A 20,909-nucleotide genomic window follows, 5' to 3' on the forward strand; every position below is an offset into this window, starting at 1 on the left:
TCAATCCAACATCCTATTAGGTTCAATCCAAATCAGATCCCTTAATAACCTGTCTTTTCAGAACATTTGGTCTCATCTTCTTTTCTTTTTTTTAAAAACTTGGTGGCCATCAACACAATTGAGAATGAAAAAACAAATGATGTAGAGCTTCAAATCTAATTGTTCTCTCATGAAATGTCATGTATTTAGGCTGAGCAGAAATGGATATTGAGAACTACAATTAGGGATGCACGATATATCGGTGAACATATCGGAATCGGAAGATATTAGCTAAAAATGCCAACATCGGCCCAATGTCTAGTTTAACACCGATGTGCAAAACCGATGTCAACGCTGATGTGCATACCTATATAACCTAGGTACATGACCTAATGACACCTGTCGTGGAAATGTCCTCTATTTACCAAATCATGAGCGCAAACCACACACAAGTCAGAGTTAGTTATCAAAGTCCATTGTTACGGATACAGGTATCCTGTGTCTGTGTGTGTGTATCCTGTGTACTTTTCTCTCCTTCTCCCCTCACAGGTGAAAATCATCACTCCCCAATCAGTCATCAATCATCAATCAGAAGACACACCTCCTCCTGTTTCCTACCCTATCACAGTTCCTTTCCCTTGGTTTAAAAACCCCATCAGTTGTTTGCTCAATCTCTCTGTAAATGCCATGTATGTAGGTCTCTGTGTTTCACTCTTGCTTTGTGTCTTAACCTCTCTTTTGTTTGAGCACCTCCATAGCACTTTGTCATCACCTGTGAGTATTGTTTTTGGGTTATGGTGTTTGTTTGTTGCTGATGGGAAAAGGGGGAAACCAAGACAAGTCGCCCATGGGCATACACTACCCGTAGGTGAACTTTGTTAAATACACTAGTTAGAACTGGGCGGACCACCCACTGTATTTTTGGTTGGTTAGTTAGCTGTTGTTAAAGTAGGCTAGTCTAGCTTAGGGGTGTTTTTGTATATTTATTGTTTCTTTCCTTGGGTCCAGCTCACCCCCTTTTCCTGCTCCCCCCCCATTACCGTGTGTTTATAAATAAACCTGGAGTTTGACGGTAGATTTCTGTTGCCGTGGTTATTTCGTTCACACTTTTACTTTCTCACATTAATAATTTACATGAGTTATGTTACGGGTCTCATTACCATCCCCCCTAGACTGTCGGACCAAAAGGGATTCGTAACATCCATCTTTAATTATATCAGCTCTATCACAATCCTGTGACTCTCAGAGAAATTCAGTGTCTCTCAATGAATTCTCTGAGAGCCCCTCACACATTGCAGCTGAGTTCCTTTAATAGCAAAGAACATACATAGTCAGACAGCATAGACATAATAAATCGTTCAGCTTTGTCTCCTTACTCAAACCCTAGAACCATAAACCAATCCTCCATATCAACAGGCATATATCAAATTGTCATTTAGATACAACCCACTCTAAATACAAACTCCTGGACAAACTCACGGAGAGGAGAATGAGGCTATAGGTTAAGATAGAAACAACATTAGAGGGAGCATAGAATGATTCCAGACACTGCCACCCTTCCTTTCCCCACAAGAAAAAGGTAGGGAGTGAAAGATATGTTTACACATGATGACACTTTGACCTCTCCCCTCTCAGCGGCCCATGCAACTTAGTCTTGACATAGAACAGATAACTGCAACCTCGCCACAGTATTATACAAAAATACCATTCTGATGAGAATTAACTTACACACATTAGATGAATATAAAACATCTTACAAATGTTACCAACAAATTCTGAATCTTCCACGACACACCACATAAAAATGTGCGCTACATGTGCAACACAGCATTCCTAACCTAGCCCCCTGTGTCTGCTGTGTGGATCGAGCAGTCAACATGTCGAGCAGTCACTTGAAAGAGTAAGAACATTTCCGTGAGACAACGCAAAGGTGAAATCCATTAATGACCATTTTATTTAACCAGGTAGGCCAGTTGAGAACAAGTTCTCATTTACAACTGCGACTTGGCCAAGATAGAGCAAAGCAGTGCGACACAAACAACACAGCGTTACACATGGGATAAACAAATGTACATTCAATAACTCAATAGAAAAGTCTATATACAGTGTCTGCAAATGTAGTAAGATTAGGGAAGTAAGGCAATAAATAGGCCATAGTGGCAAAATAATTACAATTTAACAATTAAACACTGGAGTGATAGATGTGCAGAAAATGAATGTGCAAGGAGAGATACTGGGGTGCAAAGAATAAAAAATAATATGGGGATGAGGTAGTTGGGTGGGCTATTAAGGTTTCTCTTCTGCTGTAGAGTAAGAAGACGTGAATGGCTGAGAGGAATGTAATATAGTTGCGTTTGGAAATGTTTTCTTTGCCTCCTTGTGCATACCTGACAACTGTTTTAGTGATGTTTGGAATGGGTCGTGATCCTTGTTGTTCACGCCCACCGAGATAACAACAGTCGCTGTGTCTGTATGTATGGGGGTTTTCTCCAGTACCTTTGTGAAATGATAGAATGTTGCCCCTGGGTAACTGTCTACCTGGATTTTGGGGTTATTGAATGGTGGGATCCGGAAGAGGTTTGAGTCTCCTATGATGAGTGTTGGTGTGTGTCCCTCAATGTTCCAATCTGCCACCTTGTAATTCGGCCTAGCCTTGTGATAGAAGGGTTTTTGGGGAGGGTGTGTGGGTTTAGGCTGATGTTGGGGTTGAAGATGGGGTTGTGGTGGGTATTTTGAGGCACCAGTTGTACAGGGGCCCTGGACAGGCAGAGGCACAGCGATATTCGATTTTTGTGGGGGTTCGGATTTGGGAGCTTTGGGGTGTTGCCCATTGTCTTGCCCTTTAATCATCGTCATATGCCCCTTGAGTTGCCCTGTCCTTGTCTGTACCCCTTGCCTGTCGCCTCCTGTGGGTGAAAGAGGAGCAGATGTAATTATGTCTCTTAATAATATTGATACATTACCCTGTGCTCCTTTGCAGTTAGTGTTTTGTTTAATGGGTGTAGCTGTAGGTGTACACGTTTCTATTTGACTGTTGACTGTGTGGTGAACCTGGGCTATGATAGGAGTGACTGCTTTGGGAGTAGGGGGACCCACTGGACTTTTCCAGTTCTCCTTTCCAGTTGTAGGGGTTGCTATTCTTGATTGGAAAGGGAAGAATCAGTGAAAGTGGATGTTGAGGGTAGGGAGTGAAGATGTGTTTTGGAAAGTCTGTATGCGGAGGTTTATAGGTTTCACTCTGGGTCGGTTGTTTTCCCAGTGATAGTGTCCGTAGGTATGATGGTTGTCTTTTTGGCAGGGGGCGAGGTTTTGATAAAGGTGGAAATTCCTCTGCTGAGGAGAGCGGGGGCACTGGGTTGAAAGTTAGTATCGTTGGTCGGGAAATTTGTAGTGTTCTCTCGCCAGAAGTGTATATGGTTGGTCTCGTGTTGTGTTGGTCTGTGTAGTTGTTTGTTGGGGAGAGGAAGTGGCCTGAGGTGGTTTCGACTCTAATGATGGTGGTTGTCAATTTATGTCAGTGCCAAAGTGTTGTGTGTTTATTTGTTGTGTTATGGTGTAGGTGATTGACCGGTAATGTGTCTGTAGTATGTTCATGTTGTTTTGCATCCACTGGTGTGTGTTCTGTGATAATTTAGTTGTGGTGTGTGAAGATGGTTTGGTGACACGATGCACCTGTCTCATCATACATACCAGTAGGGAATGCATGGTTTTTAAGTGCGTTCTCCACCACCTCCATGTGGTGGGTTGCCTGTATTAATTTAAAGTACAGTTTGGCACTCTGCCTTGTCTCCTCATCTGGGGGTTCGTATAGGCCAGACTGTCTTTATGCGTAGGGTTGGGTTTGGGGTTGTGGTATCCTGTCATGTGACTTGGTCTTCAAATGTATTAATGCCTGCATTGTTACTAAACCCCGAGGCTAAAATACCTAAATACTACACTTCCTAGTTAATACAATACAACCAGGTTGTTCTCAGTCGAGGAGGACCTGACAGTGCAATTCAAAAAAGCACAACAATACTATATTTAGAAATAGAAGATGTCAAGGCCTGAACAGCATGATACTTTTTGTGCTGCTCAGGACCAGTCCTTACCACCTTGTTGTTTTATCTGCTGGGTTTATTGAAATATGGAGGTGGAGATGAGGCTACCGATTTGTTTCTTGGCGTTCCAGGGTTGGGGCTGTGACCCGATTGGACATGACTTAAACAGGGTCACCAGTAGGGCTCAGCCAATGAAGTTCGTAGTCCCGCCCAGAGGACTACATTCAAATTGTGAAAGTGCATGCAAATGCAGCATTTTGGCCATTAGAGGGCCAATATCATTCTCTCTGTCTGGGCTACAATTGTAGACGGTTGGGTAATTATGCTTTTCACCTGTGAAAGGCTGTTGTGTTGCTAATGAGGGAGTTCTATTAACCTGAGCCGAGGTGCACCGGTCCATGGCCCCTGACATGAATGGATAAAAGCGGTGAGGGAGGAGCACCCTTCTAAAATTGAACAGTAGCCTTACATTTAGGGCTGTAGGCTGCACACCTTGGGTCAAATATTAGGTTCTGTAACTGTGTATTTTATCGAAATAATTCTGTTCTACAATGGTTCTTTTCCTTTGCTCAGGGTAAGTAGTAGCAGGCCTAGAAGAATCTTATGCGACGCAAACATTTGAGTTGTGTTCTTCCTCCTTTTAATCAATCATAATATTTTGTCAAATGCCTTACAGGTTGTTTTGCCTATTGATGGCAGCTGTGGGCATACAAGTACAACAGACACCTTCTATAAGTATGCATTTTGCACCCTGTAAATTCAAGCACTAAGCGTTTGACAATATATTTTTAACTAACCTTTCCCATTCCAGATGACCTCAACGCTGAATGCCTTGGTAACGTTATTCGTTTGAGTGTCGCTCCTCTTTTTGAAGGGGTTGATGCTGTCTTCAGTGACTTTGCCTCTTATGATTCTCTTGCTCTCCTTTCATAATTCATGACTTGATATTGCTTGTCAACTATTGTTGACTGGCCTTGCTACTCAGTGTGGATTCAGCTATAAAATTTGACCCCATGGGGAATGCCATGTTTTTTGCGTCTCTTCAAAACTGCTTTTCCCAAAACATGGTAACTCTAAGCACTGTCGTGTTTGCCTTTCAGTGTCACTGCATTTGCAACCCATAATGTAGCAACGTCATTTTATTTAACCTTTGACATGGAGTCATGCTGAGACTCTTACAGATGAGCCCTGTATACACAGATACAAGTCAATATTTGCATCACTAGATGGAAAAATTAAATCATTGAAAACAAACATTCTGCAGTAAAAAGGTTCTCAATAAGCCTGAGTTGCCGTAGAGGTGGTAATTCATACAACTTTAGAGCATGGAGGTTATTAGAAGTACGGTGCCAGAAACATTGAAGCAGTTTCACTGAACTCTGTGGATATCAAAAGGATCTCCATTGTTAGCCACCCCTGGGTCTGGTATCTCTAACCTCTAAGTTAACGATGACGTAAGGTACAGCAGAAGTTTATGGAGGGCTTTCAGAGGCCCAGCCAACTTTCTGATACAGACTGCGGTGATGTGAACTATTGAGCTCTACTCCTGTAGTGTGGCTTCAATACAGTGGCAGCTGCATTCATATAGCCAATTTTGCCACAGTCTATAACTTGCATGAATGTCACCAAAATTATTTGTTTTTTGCTATATAATCAAAGGCTTTTTTCCCTTCCCCCTTCATTTTAGGATGATGCGCTGTTCAGCTTGGTCATGCAGTTCAGGCTGCCAGGAAACCACATGACTGAAGACCCTGTGTATAGAGTGGGCAAAACCTGTAGCTACACCCCCTGGACCTCCCGAGATATTCTGTGCGACCAGAACTGTGACTGACCATATGTGTCACTCTCTGGAAACGCAGGCACGGCACTACCGGTACCATCATTCGCCCAAAAATGCCAGCCGGGCCCGGACACTGATTGAGGGACAAATCAATCCATGAATAACAAATTAAATAAAGCATATTTGTTTGAAATTCACCCTTGTATGAGTCATTATGCATTAAAATTATTAAAAATGTTTCATTTTGGGTAACCAGGTGCCTATTTTCAATCACCAGTTGCACATGAAACAGTGTAATTTTTGAAAAGTTAGGACTTAGTACATTTTCACAACTATTTTAGAATCCTCCATAGATGTACCTTTGGCGCCCTCAAGTGAATTTTCCCCAGTAGTGTGGCTCCATAGTGGGAATAAATATTAGAATGACCGGTAAAATGTATTTAGAACCGTAATTATATTTTTGGGTTACCAGGTGCCTAATTTTCAATCACCAGTTGCACAACAATGCGTATCCATCAGAATATGTTAAACAGTCCATAAAGCACTCAGGACGGCCCCGATGGATAGAGGGCCGTAGTAGGGTGCTCACATAGCAGGCATTAATATCAGAATGACCGGTAAATGCATTTACAACCATATTTTTATTTTTGGGTTACCAGGTGCCTATTTTCAATCACCAGTTGCACAGAAAAAAATAATCAAACCTTCCATAAATCACTCAGGCCGGCCCCCATTGATAAAGGTCCGTTGTAGGGTGCTCCCATAGCAGGCATGGGAGCACCGGTAAGTGCATTTAGAACCGTGTTTCATTTTTGGGTTACCAGGTGCCGATTTTCAATCACCAGGTGCACGGCTGTGAAAAGTGGGGACTCTGTCATTTCTTTCGACCAAGTTCTGTAATTTTCAAAAAATGATTAAAAATACTTCCCGAAGGGCTTAGAGGTCCCAAATTGTCTCATTACCCTCTCTCGTGATGGGCAACAATTACAGCATATAAAAAACATTTAGCATCCTCCAGACTTTTGGAGATCTACAATTTGTGGAGGTCTACAAGAACCATCTTATCAGCAAGTAAAAGCAGGGTAGCCCAGTGGTTAGAGCGTTGGACTAGTAACCGGAAGGTTGCAAGTTCAAATCCCCGAGCTGACAAGGTACAAATCTGTTGTTCTGCCCCTGAACAGGCAGTTAACCCACTGTTCTTAGGCAGTTATTGAAAATAAGAATTTGTTCTTAACTGACTTGCCTAGTTAAATAAAGGTAAAATAAAATAAATAAAACCCAGAAGCCCAAAACTTGACCTTTCATCACAAGGTGAACGAGTGTAAGCATCTTCTGACAGGGGGCTGGTTTCATCAGGTCTGTGGCAGCCTTGTGTTCTCAGAAAACCAGAACCACAGTGGGATCCAGACAGGAGTCTTAACTATTCTGATAGTGTCTGAAGGTCACAACACTCAAAACAGGTTAACACACATCTTAACATAATTTATTAACCCTTTAAAGGTATTAGGCCTTGGTTTAACCCTATTTACAAGCAAACTACAAATAAACTCAGCAAAGATAATTAGTAAAAATCCAAATAACTTCACAGATCTTCATTGTAAAGGGTTTAAACACTGTTTCCCATGCTTGTTCAATGAATCATAAACAATGAATGAATATGCACCTGTGGAACGGTCGTTAAAACACAGCTTACAGACAGTAGGCAATTAAGGTCACAGTTATGAAAACTTAGAACACTAAAGAGGAGTTTTTACTGACTCTGAAAAACACCAAAAGAAAGATGCCTAGGGTCCCTGCTCATCTGCGTGAACATGCCTTAGGTATGCTGCAAGGAGCATGAGGACTGCAGATGTGGTCAGGGCAATAAATTGCAATGAAGACAGGATGGACAGCTGATCATCCTCGCAGTGGCAGACTACGTGTAACAACACCTGCACAGAATTGGTACATCCAAACATCACACCTGCGGGACAGGTACAGGATGGCAACAACAACTGCCTGAGTTACACCAGGAACGCACAATCCCTCCATCAGTGCTCAGACTGTCCGCAATAGGCTGAGAGAGGCTGGACTGAGGGCTTGTAAGGCAGATCCTCACCGGACATCACTGGCAACAACGTCGCCTATGGGCACAAGCCCACTGTCGCTGGACCAGACAGGACTGGCAAAAAGTGCTCTTCACTGACGAGTAGCGGTTTTGTCTCACCACGGGTGATGGTCAGATTCGCGTTTATCGTCGAAGGAATGAGCGTTACACCGAGGCCCGTACTCTGGAGCGGGATCGATTTGGAGGTGGAGGGTCCGTCATGGTCTGGGATGGTGTGTCACAGCATCATCGGACTGAGCTTGTTGTCATTGCAGGCAATCTCAACGCTGTGCGTTACAGGGAAGACATCCTCCTCTCTCATGTGGTACCATCCTGCAGGCTCATCCTGACATGACCCTCCATGACCCCTGCGTGATTTCCTGCAAGACAGGAATGTTAGTGTTCTGCCATGGCCAGCGAAGAGCCCGGATCTCAACCCCATTGAGCACGTCTGGGACCTGATGGATCGGAGGGTGAGGGCTAGGGCCATTCCGGGAACTTGCAGGTGCCTTGGTGGAAGAGTGGGGTACATCTCACAGCAAGAACTGGCAAATCTGGTGTACTTAATGCAGCTGGTGGCCACATCCGATACTGACTGTTGCTTTTGATTTTGACCCCCCCCCCTTTGTTCAGGGACACATTATTCCATTTCTGTTAATCACATCTGTGGAATTTGTTCAGTTTATGTCTCAGTTGTTGAATCTTATGTTCATACAAATATTTACACATTAAGTTTGCTGAAAATAAACGCAGTTGACAGTGAGAGGAAGTTTATTTTTTTGCTGAGTTTATATGTAACCAAGTTCAATTGGGTAAATGCACTTCTCAATTCGGTCACATTAGTTTGTGAGAGATAAGATTTTTATGATAGCCTTGCGGTTAGAGCATTGGGCCAGTAACCAAAAGGTTGCTGCCTGGTTTGAATTTCCAAGCCGACAAGATGAAAAATCTGCTGATGTGCCCTTGAGCAAGGTACTTAATCCTAATTTACTCCAGGGGCGCCGTAGTACTATGGCTGACCCTATGAAACAACACATTTCACTATACCTATCCGGTTTATGAAACAATAAAACATATATACTGTATTTATACTGTATACTTTAGTTATTGTATAATATAATACAGACAGCCAGCTTAATATAACTACACTCCAAATATTTTAGAATTGAATATCACACTTACCTTCTGAGAAGTATCTCTCTCAGCATAGAGCGGAGTTTATACAACCAGGTTTCTCCCATTCCGCTTCTACTATTACTACTATTACTAGTACATAGCCACTGGGACTGCAGGCTTTTGTTCCATCCCATCACTAACACACCTGTTTCAAAAAATTATCTAGTCATGGTTTCAGTTTGGCCTACTTGAATAAGTGGTGTTAGTGAGGGGCTGAGAACGAAAGCCTGCACATCCAGTAGCTCTCCAGCACCCACCCTGTGATAGACATAGTGAGTCTTGTGCATGATCAGATGTAGGCCTACATGTTGTGATTGTACACATTACAGGCTGACTACACAGCTCGCGTTGCAAAATCAATTTAGAAATCTATATGATTCAATTATTGCACCCACACTGCTCGCGAACGAGCGTCTGCTTTGCCATGGGCTAAAATAGAAGTCAGTTCTATTTCTGACGCAGAGCGCACTGCAAGTCCTGCCTCTCCCATCTCCTCATTGGTTTATAGAAGCAGGTACCCACGTGCCATCTCCTCATTGGTTATACCCACGTGGGTGACTGAAAGACGAACAAGGTCGGTGGCGGTTAATGCACCTAATTTATGAAAGTTGCCAATCGCAATATAAAGTCAAGAGAAGAAAAAGCCTAGAAAAAGAGATTACTAGAAATGATTCGGATGACCGTTTTATGTGTGGATTAATTGTCAGAGTAGAGAACCTTGTGCATTTCAGGTAAAATGACAACTCAATATTTATATCTCAGGACAAATTAGCTAGCAACAGCAAGCTAGCTAAATAGGACAAATTAGCTAGCTAGCTAAATTGCCATAATGGTTTAATGCTTTTCAACCTGTCCCCAAATTAATGTAATTGGTTCAGAGTTTGATATTTTAACCTGTGTGTAGTGATCGCGTTTGGTGTGGGGGGACAAAATACATTTATGCACGATGGCGCACCAGGTTTGGATTCCGTGTAAGATTTCATTTTTTGAGAAGTCATGGTGCTTCCATAGGTTTTTTTTTCTCTCTAGTCTGTTTTGGGTGGTCAGAGTGCCATGCCAATTCCATCTGGAGAAGGCAAGATGTTCTAAGTGGTTGTAGCCAAACTGACTCAAAAAAATGGCTGACCAATGGAGAACCATCATCCACCCCTCCCACTAAAGCCCACCCACAGTTGTGGGGTCAAAAGTGCAAATGAAGAACTAGTGTTTCAATCAACAAAAAGTTTTAAAAAAATAAAAAAATAAAAATAAAGATGCACTGCAGCAAAATGGAGGGTGGTTGGTAGCGAAATGAAATTGGAGTTTTGTTTTCAAATACATTTTTTGTTCTCTATTTTTGGGGGAATAAAACGCATAACGTTTTGCGCTCTATTGCAAATTGTATTTTTATTTTTTTACTTTAGAAGCCTCGTTTTTGCTTTCAGAATAATTATTTTTGATCGAAAATAAAAAAAGTTTTGCTCTAGACAAAAAGACACAAATGTACCTCTATAGTTTTGACTCTGTACTCCAGAACTTTGAAATTAAACAATAACTATGAGGTTAAAGTACAGATGGTCAGCTTTAATTTTAGAGTATTCTCATCCATAGGAATTACAGCACTTTTTGTACATAGTCCCCCCCAGTTTAGGGAACCAAAAGTATTTGGACAAATTCACATAATCAGAAAGTATTCATACCCCTTGACTTATTCCAAATTTTGTTGTCTTACACCCTGAATTTAAAATGGATTTACATAATTGTTCTCTCTTACCCACCTAAAAACAATACCTCAATGACAAAGTGAAAACATGTTTTTAGAATCAGAAGTATCTAATTTACATAAGTATTCACACCCCTGAGTCAATACATGTTAGAATCACCTTTGGCAGCAATTACTGCTTGGAATCTTTCTGGGTCAGTCTCTAAGACCTTTGCACTCCTGCATTGTACAATATTTTCCCATTATTCTTTATAGAAGTCTTCAAGCTCTGTTAAATTGGTTGTTGGTCATTGCAAGACAACCATTTAAGGCTTGCCATAGATTTTCAAGCATATCTAAGTCAAAACTGTAACTCTTTCAGTCATTCAGGAACAGTCACTCTCTTCTTGGTAAAGCAACTTCAGTGTAGATTTGGTCTTGTGTTTTAGCTTATTGTCCTGAAAGGTAAATTCATCTCCCAGTGTCTGGTGGAAAGCAGACTGAACCAAGTTTTTCCTCTAGGATTTTACCTTTAGCTTCAGTCCATTTTTTTTTCTTCCTTGAAACGCCCCAGTCTGTAATGATAACAAGCATACCCATAACATGATGCAGCCACCACTATGCTTAAAAATATGGAGAGTGCTACTCAGTCATGTTTTGTATTGGATTTGCCCCAATCATAATACTTTGTATTCAGGACAAAAAATGTATTGCTTTGCCACATTTTTTGCAGTATACTTTTTTATTCTGTACAGGCATCCTTTTCACTGTCAACTGCGTTAGTATTATAGAGTAACATTTGTACTGTAATTTCTACACGGTTCACCCAATATGGATGACAATACCCTCAAATTAAAGCTGTAAGTCTACACTTTAACCTCAGTCATTGTATCATTTCAGAACCAAAACAACAAAGAATTTGTCACTGTCCAAATACTTTTGGATGTCACTGTACATTATATTCCAGCAAGCAAATGAAGACAGAATTTGCAATGTGAGTGATTTCTTCTTTATATAATTGCCATTTGGACTGCAGAATTATTCAGAAATGCAAGTGTACAAAATTACAAAATACCGTCCTTCAGTCTCTTTTGTGGATCAACAAAAATACACCTACCTCACCATAGGTTCTCACAAATATAATGACCACAAAGAAACGGTGTAACATAAAATGGATACACTGAATAGCACAGGCAATTCCAGATGTATTTTTTCCTCCTTATGACTGGTTGCCTGTATAGAAATATAAACACTACAACAGACAAAGCTCCACAGACAACGACAATTTGACTAGTACACTCAATATGGATACCAGTTCACCAATGGAACGTTAACTTACATGGGAATGTCCATTCTAGTAATTATATTTCTATGGCCTGAATACTGGCCTGTCCCGTTTCCTGTCTCACCGCCGTAGCCGCAGGAAGAAGGCGTGTCGGCACTCCTTGCTGTCCAGCGGGTAGTATTTGTCGTAAAAGTCCAATATGTACTCCTCAGTCTTGAAGCCAAACTTCTGGTATAGGAGCATGGCGGGGTTACTGGCCGAGACGTGTAGAGTGACGTCTTTTCCCATGCAGGTCTGTGGGGGAAAGAGAACATTGCTTTCAACCACTTAACCTGTGCTGTTGTAGATCGATCCAAACAATTTAAGTGACTTTCATGGTTATTTATTTATGGTTATTTCTAGCTGACTCGACTAATTCTAATGTAGCCGTAGGGTCAAGTTAGTCCCTGGTCTAAAAAGCACTAACCACCAGTACAGTGACTTTACACAGTGTACAAAACACCTTCCTAATATTGAGTTGCACCCCCTTTTGCCCTCAGAACAACCTCAATTTGTCAGGGCATGGACTCTTCGAGGTGTTGAAAGTGTTTCACAGGGATGCTGGCCCATGTCGACTTCAATGGTTTAAAGTTGTGTCAAGTTGCCTGTATGTCCTTCGGGTGGTGGACCATCCTTGACACACACATGGGAAACTGTTGAGTGTGAAAAACCTAGCAGCATTGCAGTTCTTGACAGACTCAAATCGGTGTGCCTGGCACCTACTACCATACCCCCGTTCAAAGGCACTTACATTTTTTGTCTTACCCATTCACCCTCTGAATGGCACACATACACAATCAATGTCGTAATTGTCTCAAGGCTTAAATATGATTCCTTAACCTGTCTCCTCTTCATCTACACTGATTGAAGTAGATTTAACAGGTGACATCCTTAAGGGATCATAGCTTTCAACTGGTCAGTCTGTCATAGAAAGTGCAGGGGTTCCTAATGTTTTGTACACTCAGTGTCTTACAATGACGTGTATATGATGGCAATATGGCTCTATACAATGTGGCTTAGAGACTATTAAAGCTGCACTTAACCACTTTATGCAGACACTAGTATAGTGCCCCTTTCATTGCTGCTTGAAACTGTAGTATTGTTGTTTTTATAATCATTATTATGATTTTGTTAACATACCTGAATGAGATGGTAGATCATGAATGTAGCGATCCCAGCCCTCCTCCACTCGGGATGCACCAGCAGGAAGGAGATGTAGGCCTCGTTGTACTTCACATCCGGCACCATGAACCCAAAGCCGATCAACACCTTCTTATAAAGGACCACTACGCTGAAGTCTGGGTACTGGAGACACTCAGAGAGATCCACACCTGATAGGAGAGCCAGAGAGAAAATCAGCCATCAATCTAAAACTGAGGGAAATATGCCTCAACCCCAAATGAATGGAAAAGATAAGCGCTGACTAAAATCAGGAAATTAGATGGTGCTCATCTCTTCCATTCATTTGGAATTGAGGCATATAGCTGTATCTACGCAACGGATGGCCTGGAATATAACTCGACACTAGCATACTTTTGAGGTCTGGAACATCTTAAATGTCCCTTTTACGTTCCCAGTCTTACATGTAAAAAATGATCAATAAAAATAAAAATGTGATAGGAGACTGAACAGGGCCATACTATCATCCAGAAGGCGAGGTCAGTACAGGTGCATCAAAGCAGGGACCCGAGAGACTGAAAAACAGCCACCGCTAACATTGAGTGGCTTCTGCCAACACACTGACTCAACTCCAGCCACTTTAATAATGGGAATAGATGTAAAATATATCACTAGCCACTTTAAACAATGCTACTTAATATAATATTTACATACCCTACATTACTCATCTCATATGTATATACTGTACTCTATATCATCTACTGCATCTTTATGTAATACATGTATCACTAGCCACTTTAAACTATGCAACTTTGTTTACATACCCTACATTACTCATCTCATATGTATATACTGTACTCGATACCATCTACTGCATCTTGCCTATGCCGCTCTGTACCATCACTCATTCATATCTTTATGTACATATTCTTTATCCCTTTACACTTGTGTGTATAAGGTAGTAGTTTTGTAATTGTTAGGTTAGATTACTCGTTGGTTATTACTGCATTGTCGGAACTAGAAGCACAAGCATTTCACTACACTCGCATTAACATCTGCTAACCATGTGTATGTGACAAATACATTTGATTTGATTTGACCTGGCCAGAAGATGTCGTGGCACATGGAGTTAACAGAGGGGATGTGGTTGGGCCTGACGTAACAGTAGTCGATGGGGGCCTCTGGCTTGTTGACCCAGCAGGGGTCCTTCCTGTGGGGGTAGGCACGGATCTCCGCCAACAGCTTCAGCTTCATAGGCTTGTTCTCATAGTCCCTCCTGGTGATGGATTCATTAGTGCACACCATAGCAAAACGTTTTGCAACCAAAACGAGAGTTTCTTATTGGAGAAGTTCAAATAGTCACTCTCTGTTTCAGTCCATTTTTTCCCCGATTTGGTGTCTAGTGAATATAACCAAGGAGATGAGAGAGAAAATAAATGCCATGAAAAGAGCCAACATGATTTCTTAATTTATGTGTCAGAGAGGAATGACTATTCTTCACAATTTATTTCAATCTGAATGTAACAAAGATATAGGCCACGTTCAGGAGGGCTACATACTACATAGGGTAACAGATAAAAATGGCATGAATTGAGCCACAATAATATTGATTCCTTCCATGCTGTGATTGTTATACCTCACCTTGAGTATCAGAGTTTAATTACAGGTTAATGTCATAGGTCAGTTGGTCACAAATGTCTCTTACCATATTAGGGGTATAAAGGCTGCATGTGGTGTGCCTCATGAAGGAGGTAAGGGCGTGTGGCATACCTTATGAAGGGTTTGAGGGTGCGGGAGGTGTACGGGCTCTTGATGCCTTGGTCTACGCTGGCGTCGGAGCCCATGAGGCGGTGCCAGAAGGACACTGTGGGCTGGTGGTACCCTCTTCTGCTGGACACCGTTGTCTAAAGGGATCAAATGCATTCCATAGACGTGTGATTTAAGCAAAAGACGTATCACGCATGTGATGTAATGTGTTTGGAAATATTCAAACCATTCCTCTCGTTCGTGACCACTCATAACAAAGCGGAATTTAATCATAAATGTCACATAGCAGAGTTTTTATCCAAAGCGACCAACAGTACAGAGTGCATACATTTGTGTATGTGTGCGTGATCTGTGCACAAATTTGACATCTGTACTTGTGGTAGTGAAGGTGTACCTGGAAGCGGTCGAGGATTCGGAGGTCCTGGCTGGTGGTGCGGTACTTCCCCGCGCCGGAGCCCTCGTAGCGGCCCTGTCCCCCCTCCTGGGACCCGTACAACCCTCCCACCAGACTGAGGGTGGCGCTGACCACCTGGTCGATGTCCAGCAGGGGGAGCCCTCTCTGGCGCTTGGCCTTCCTCACCAGTAGCTTCCTGTGCAGCCGCTTGGCCTGCGCAGTCACCGCCAGCGCTTGCGGACAAGCCTCCAGGCGCCGCAGCAGCACACGCTCCTCATACAGGCTGAGGGGGGCAAACTGGGGCTCTGAAGGGGGGGAACCCTTCCCCTTCTCTGTTAAGGCCCCCCTCCTCCTCTCCCCACCACCCCGCCCCCCCCTGACCACATTGGATTGGCCTTCGCCGCGCCCCCGCCTCTCGTCGTCTTCATCATCCCGGCCGCGGCCCTCCTCATCGTCACTCTCTGCTTCCTGCTTGATGTGCGCCCCTGCCACCCCAGGCCGCAGCTTCTTGCGAACGACAAGGTCGCCAGTGCCCAAGGACATACTGGGTGAGGGGATGTACTCGATGCCGGGATCGATGACGCCTTCGCCGTCCAGCTCCTCGTCATCTTTAGTTTCAAATCATAAAGGGGAAATATTAACGATACATTCTGTGAGATTTCCAGCCATTCACTGATAATTTCAACTAACTAAATACCACTTTTGAGTAATTCATTCCTATAGCACTACAGACAGATACTGTATATCATAGAAATCAATTGATAGTGGCATGGAATGCACCTTGGAATATTTCTTCATTGTTGACGTTTTTTGTTGACGTTCATTGTGGCATTAAATGCTATCAGACACCATTTCTCATCTTGCCTTTTCTATCGAGACTAAAAACTCCAAGATCAAGGGGACCCCAACTTCTTACCGTGAAAGAGCGCCATCGGTGGCATGACGTCAGGGATGAGGTCAGCCTCCGACAGCAGGCTGGGCGTGGCTGAGTGGGAGGCGGGGGTGCCGGGTGCAGAGAAGTCCGGAGAGGGCGACGGCGAGGGGCTGGTGAGTGGCGTTCGGTCCGATGAGCTCATTGAGGAGAAGTCCACCACCTCGCCTTTCTCCAGGACCAAGTCGGGTCTCCGCCCGCCACCACGGCCGCTGAACTTGACAGCCGTGGAGGAGGCGCTGTGATCCATGTACCCCGCCGCCTCCTTCTGCGCCCGCCGGATGTCCTTAGCCTCGTGGGTGCGTGAGCGCTTTTCTTTCAGCTGCATGGCGCTTTCCACCGGATTCCGGCCCACGCGCTTCCGTAAGCCTTCCACCGTGATGATGGGGTCCAGGGTTGGCTTGGAGGCAGCTGAGAAAGTAACAAACGCCAGCTAAGCAAATTGTTAAACAAAAAGGGCTCTAAATGCTCAATCAAAAACACATGCATGTACAGTCGCCTGGAGGGGTGAATTAATTTTATACAACAGTAGCTGGTTATCCCTCAAAAACATATAATTGATTCACACAACTGATTTTGCACAATTCTGCAAACTGTTTAGGGTTAACTACCTCTAACAAAAGAAGTGTGAATTTATCCCTGTAATTTTTAAAGTCATATCCTCCCTTGACTTTTCCTAAATAAGTCTATTTAACACACTGACGTTATTATAATTTCTTTATCACAAAATATTCCTTTGGTTGTGTCTGAAAATGCAAAAACTTTATGTTATTTATGAGTGTTCTGCAGTTCACCTTTAGATTTTAGGGAGGCCACCGAGGACTTGTCTCCATCTGGGCGCAGGGTGGGTGGACGGTTCTGGACCAGCTTCCACCAGCCCGGCTCGCCAAACTCCTGGGCCCCTGAGCGGAAGAACGTGGGGCTCCCCACCGACAAACAGCCCGCCACCGTGCTCCACCATGTGGAAGTCTTCTTTCTGCAGGTGAAGGTGAGAAGTCAAAAACACTAACCGTTTACAAAATACTAGACTTAAAAATAATAATTAAAACACAGCTCTTCTTTGCACAAAGGTTGGGTCAAGTTCCAAATCTGTCCGCTCTTGATATTCTGCTAATTGACTGAACGATTATCAGGTTTTCTGTTTAAATTTTTAGGGTTGTATGCAAACTTATCAAAACCTTACCAACTGACAACCAAATGAATGTTGTTCTCTTTCTAACCTGGTGCCCAGTAGGAAGGTCCAGTGTCTCCCAATAAAGGCACAGATGTCCTCTTTCCATCTAAAGTAGCCTTGACGCCCCGTGCCCTCCAAAGAAAGGTTGTACATGGCCAACATAACCACCTGAAATAAAACAGAAAACACACCTAACTGCAATGAAACCAGGAAAATTCAATATGACATTCGTTCAGTACTCATTTCAGAGTGCTGTTGCCCAGAACAAATATAATCACTGAAATAAAGTCTACAGCAATATACCATACTTTGCTAATTTATACTTGTTCATACTGTAGATAAGGATCTTGCTCCATATGTTTTTATTAAGGCGTTCCTCTTTTGACCCTGTTCATGTTCTTATTATCTTATGTAAGCTGCACTACAAATCAGTTCTTTATTGTAAACATTGTGGCACATATACCTGTTGCCAGGTGAGTCTCATCCTCTCAAAGGTCTCCTTGACATCTTCTGTACAGTCATAGCAGGTGAACTTAAAGAAGTTGTCTCCTTTCAGGTAGCTGGGTTGCTCTCCGTGCAGCTGAGCTGAATGGTGGGGATGAGAATAAAAAGACCGCTAAGAGACAAGGCATTCTGTTCATTTCATTCTCATTCTTTATTTTAAAAGCATGTACGGTGCAACAGGACACGACATCCAAATATTGACTTGTGCGAATTTATAGAGAAAAGCAGCAGCCCATTTTAAAATCTATGGATGGACAGATGTCCATCCATAGATTTTAAAATGGGCTGCTGCTTTTCTCTATAGGCCAACCCCACTGAAATTACTGAGGAAATAACTGCGCAAAATATACTCTGTCCAAATCGTTGTGATTTGCTATTGTTATGTGATATTGAGAAAGAACGACGCCCCGTCACAGGGAGAGGTCGATCTCCCTCCCTGCTTTTGGTGCACCCCCAGGGGCTGCCTGGCCTTCCTCTCACCGATGGGGATCCACTTGTGGCACTTGTCGCAGTAGAAGGCCATGTCCTCGTTCCAGCCACCCTCGGCGTCCTCCCCCAGATCGCTATTGAGCGAGTCACCGCTCTGGTCGTGCGAGAGATCCACCGAGGCTTGGTCTTCCGACTCCACGATGAGCAGCGTCTCACCCTCCACCTCACCCTCCTCCAGCCCCTCCGAGGCAGTGGTGCACATGGCCTCATCTTCCACTTGGCCCCTCTGCTCACCACCGCTTTCCATCATCACCAGGTGGAGTCAGACACTCTAATCCTGTGCAGAGTCAAGAGTCATAATTGTGTAAGGACATAACATTACCTACTACCTAACTAAACACTATGTATAGCCTACCTTTAGGGAACTAACTGCATGCTACGCATAGACCTACATGTATTTCAAAACCAGTGACAATCAATAGCTATCCAGAAGGGTGGCAATGACTTCTGCAGTGTCAGCTAGTTTACTTTTCCTCCAAACCTGTAATTGATAAATCATTGGCCAAAGAATCTACAAATATGTCTATTGTAAAAGGCATGGATGCTCATTTGCACAAAGACAGCCCAGCCCAGTTTGAAAGAAAACTATGGTGTACTACATCGCTTTATCAATATTCTAACACGACATTAGCCATAGCTACACTACATGTCGCTACATAACAATTGTGAAGGCTGTTGTCAAAGTAGTTGTTGTTATGCCTGTGGTTGGTCGGAGCCCTTACTGCCCTGCTTCTCTCCTGTCGTGCTCTGCCTTGAGCTCCTTGGTCAGAATTCGTTTCTCGAGCACTCGAAGATTCTCTCTCTACTCTGTCTAAAATTATGGCTAGATGTGCTGTGGCTAGCTAGCTACCGTTAGCTGTCTGCTAGCAGAAAAGCATGCAGAGGCTAAGCAAAAGTTTCTTCAGACAACTTTCTCAATGTAGCTAACTAAGTTGCAACGGACTTTTGCATGGGAAACACTGTACCCTACTAAGACACATGGCTAGATCGCTAACGTTATCTGGGAATTGAAGCATACAGTCATTGAGCTGGTCCGCAGGCGAGCTAATTGTTTACCTCTTGGTCCCAGTTTTGCTTGAGATGCACTCCTGCAACGGTGCTCACCGTAAGTATCTCAGAAACGCCTAGTACAACTTTAGTGGTTGTATACATAGCTAGCTATCTAGTATTGCATGTAGTTTGGAGACACAGGAAATTGCTAAACTAGGAGTTGGATAACGTTAGCACAGCACAGGACATCTCAAAAATGTGTCGATGAGTTTAGGCTGTGGAGTAGAGTACCGAGCAGGGTACCGACTCTGGTTACAGTAGAACTAATCGATGTAAACAATTATGCAATTCATAGTAGTAATAATAATGTGCAAATATTCTGGACATAAAACACGAAGTAAAACATACAAAACGTGTTTAAAGTCTAAAATATAAGTGGCTAAATTAGATGCAAACAAAGCTGTCCCTCGCCCTCCATTTGGCAAATCTGACTATAATTCCCATCCTCCTGATTCCTGCTTACAAGCAAAAACTAAAGCAGGAAGCACCGGTGACTAGATCAATAAAAAAGTGGTCAGATGAAGCAGATGCTAAGCTACAGGACTGTTTTGCTAGCACAGACTCTAATATGTTCCGGGTTTCTTGCAATGGCATTGAGGAGTACACCACATCTGTCATTGGCTTCATCAATAAGCACATCATCGATGACATCGTCCCCTCAGTGACCGTACGTACATACCCCAACCAGAAGCCATGGATTACAGGGAGCATCCGCACTGAGCTAAAGGCTAGAGCTGCCGCTTTCAAAGAGCGGGACTCTAACCCGGAAGCTTATAAGAAATCCCGCTATGCGCTCCTATGAACCATCAAACAGGCAAAGCGTCATTACAGGACTAAGATCGAGTCGTATTACACCGGCTCTGACGCTCGTAGAATGTGGCAAGGCCTGCAAACCATTACAGAGTACAAAGGGAAGCACAGCCGAGAGCTGCCCAGTGACACAAGCCTACCGGACGAGCTAAACTACTTCTATGCTCACTTCGAGGCAAATAACGCTGAAACATGCATGAGAGCACCAGCTGTACCAGAAGACTGTGTGATCACGCTCTCCGCAGCCGATGTGAGTAAGACCTTTAGACAGGTCAACATTCACAAGGCCGCAGGGCCAGTTAGATTACCAGGACGTGTACTGCGAGCATGCACTGACCAACTAGCAAGTGTCTTCGCTGATATTTTCAACCTCTCCCTGTCCGAGTCTGTAATACCAACATGTTTTAAGCAGACCACCATAGTGCCTGTGCCCAAGAACACTAAGGTAACCTGCCTAAATGACTACCGACCCGTAGCACTCACGTCTGTAGCCATGAAGTGCTTTGAAAGGCTGGTCATGGCTCACATCAACACCATCATCCCAGAAACCCTAGACCCACTCCAATTTGCATACCGCCCCAACCGATCCACAAATGATGCAGTCT

The 20,909-nt window shown here is 43.4% G+C and overlaps 1 protein-coding gene and 1 long non-coding RNA gene across 2 annotated transcripts; one reads left to right on the top strand and one right to left on the bottom strand.

Moving 5' to 3' along the window:
* The first annotated feature begins 4,453 nt into the window (after positions 1–4,453).
* Positions 4,454–5,113, top strand: LOC109865643 (uncharacterized). The gene is made up of 3 exons (XR_004204559.1): positions 4,454–4,593; positions 4,696–4,754; positions 4,831–5,113. It is a non-coding gene; the product is annotated as an uncharacterized LOC109865643 (long non-coding RNA).
* A 6,622-nt stretch (positions 5,114–11,735) lies between these two features.
* On the bottom strand, positions 11,736–19,938 carry LOC109865633 (cysteine-rich protein 2-binding protein-like). The gene is made up of 11 exons (XM_020453967.2): positions 19,501–19,938; positions 18,436–18,721; positions 17,915–18,036; positions 17,498–17,619; positions 17,072–17,253; positions 16,263–16,688; positions 15,347–15,954; positions 14,956–15,089; positions 14,286–14,461; positions 13,207–13,397; positions 11,736–12,321 (listed from the first exon to the last, which is right to left on the bottom strand). The coding sequence occupies exons 2-11, from the start codon at positions 18,692–18,694 to the stop codon at positions 12,148–12,150; spliced, it is 2,394 nt and encodes a 797-aa protein (XP_020309556.2). The 5' UTR covers positions 18,695–18,721; positions 19,501–19,938; the 3' UTR covers positions 11,736–12,147.
* Positions 19,939–20,909: the final 971 nt, after the last annotated feature.

Source organism: Oncorhynchus kisutch, linkage group LG20, assembly GCF_002021735.2.
Source record: "Oncorhynchus kisutch isolate 150728-3 linkage group LG20, Okis_V2, whole genome shotgun sequence".
In the NCBI taxonomy this organism is placed as follows: Eukaryota; Metazoa; Chordata; class Actinopteri; order Salmoniformes; family Salmonidae; genus Oncorhynchus; species Oncorhynchus kisutch.

Excerpts from the sequence above, each read along its gene's own strand:
- LOC109865633 (XM_020453967.2), bottom strand. The coding sequence starts at position 18,694 with ATGATGGAAAGCGGTGGTGAGCAGAGGGGCCAAGTGGAAGATGAGGCC. Across the intron at positions 18,037-18,435 it reads CCACAAGTGGATCCCCATCG|CTCAGCTGCACGGAGAGCAA; the intron begins GTGAGAGGAAGG and ends CCCACCATTCAG. Across the intron at positions 16,689-17,071 it reads GGCCTCCCTAAAATCTAAAG|CTGCCTCCAAGCCAACCCTG; the intron begins GTGAACTGCAGA and ends TTACTTTCTCAG.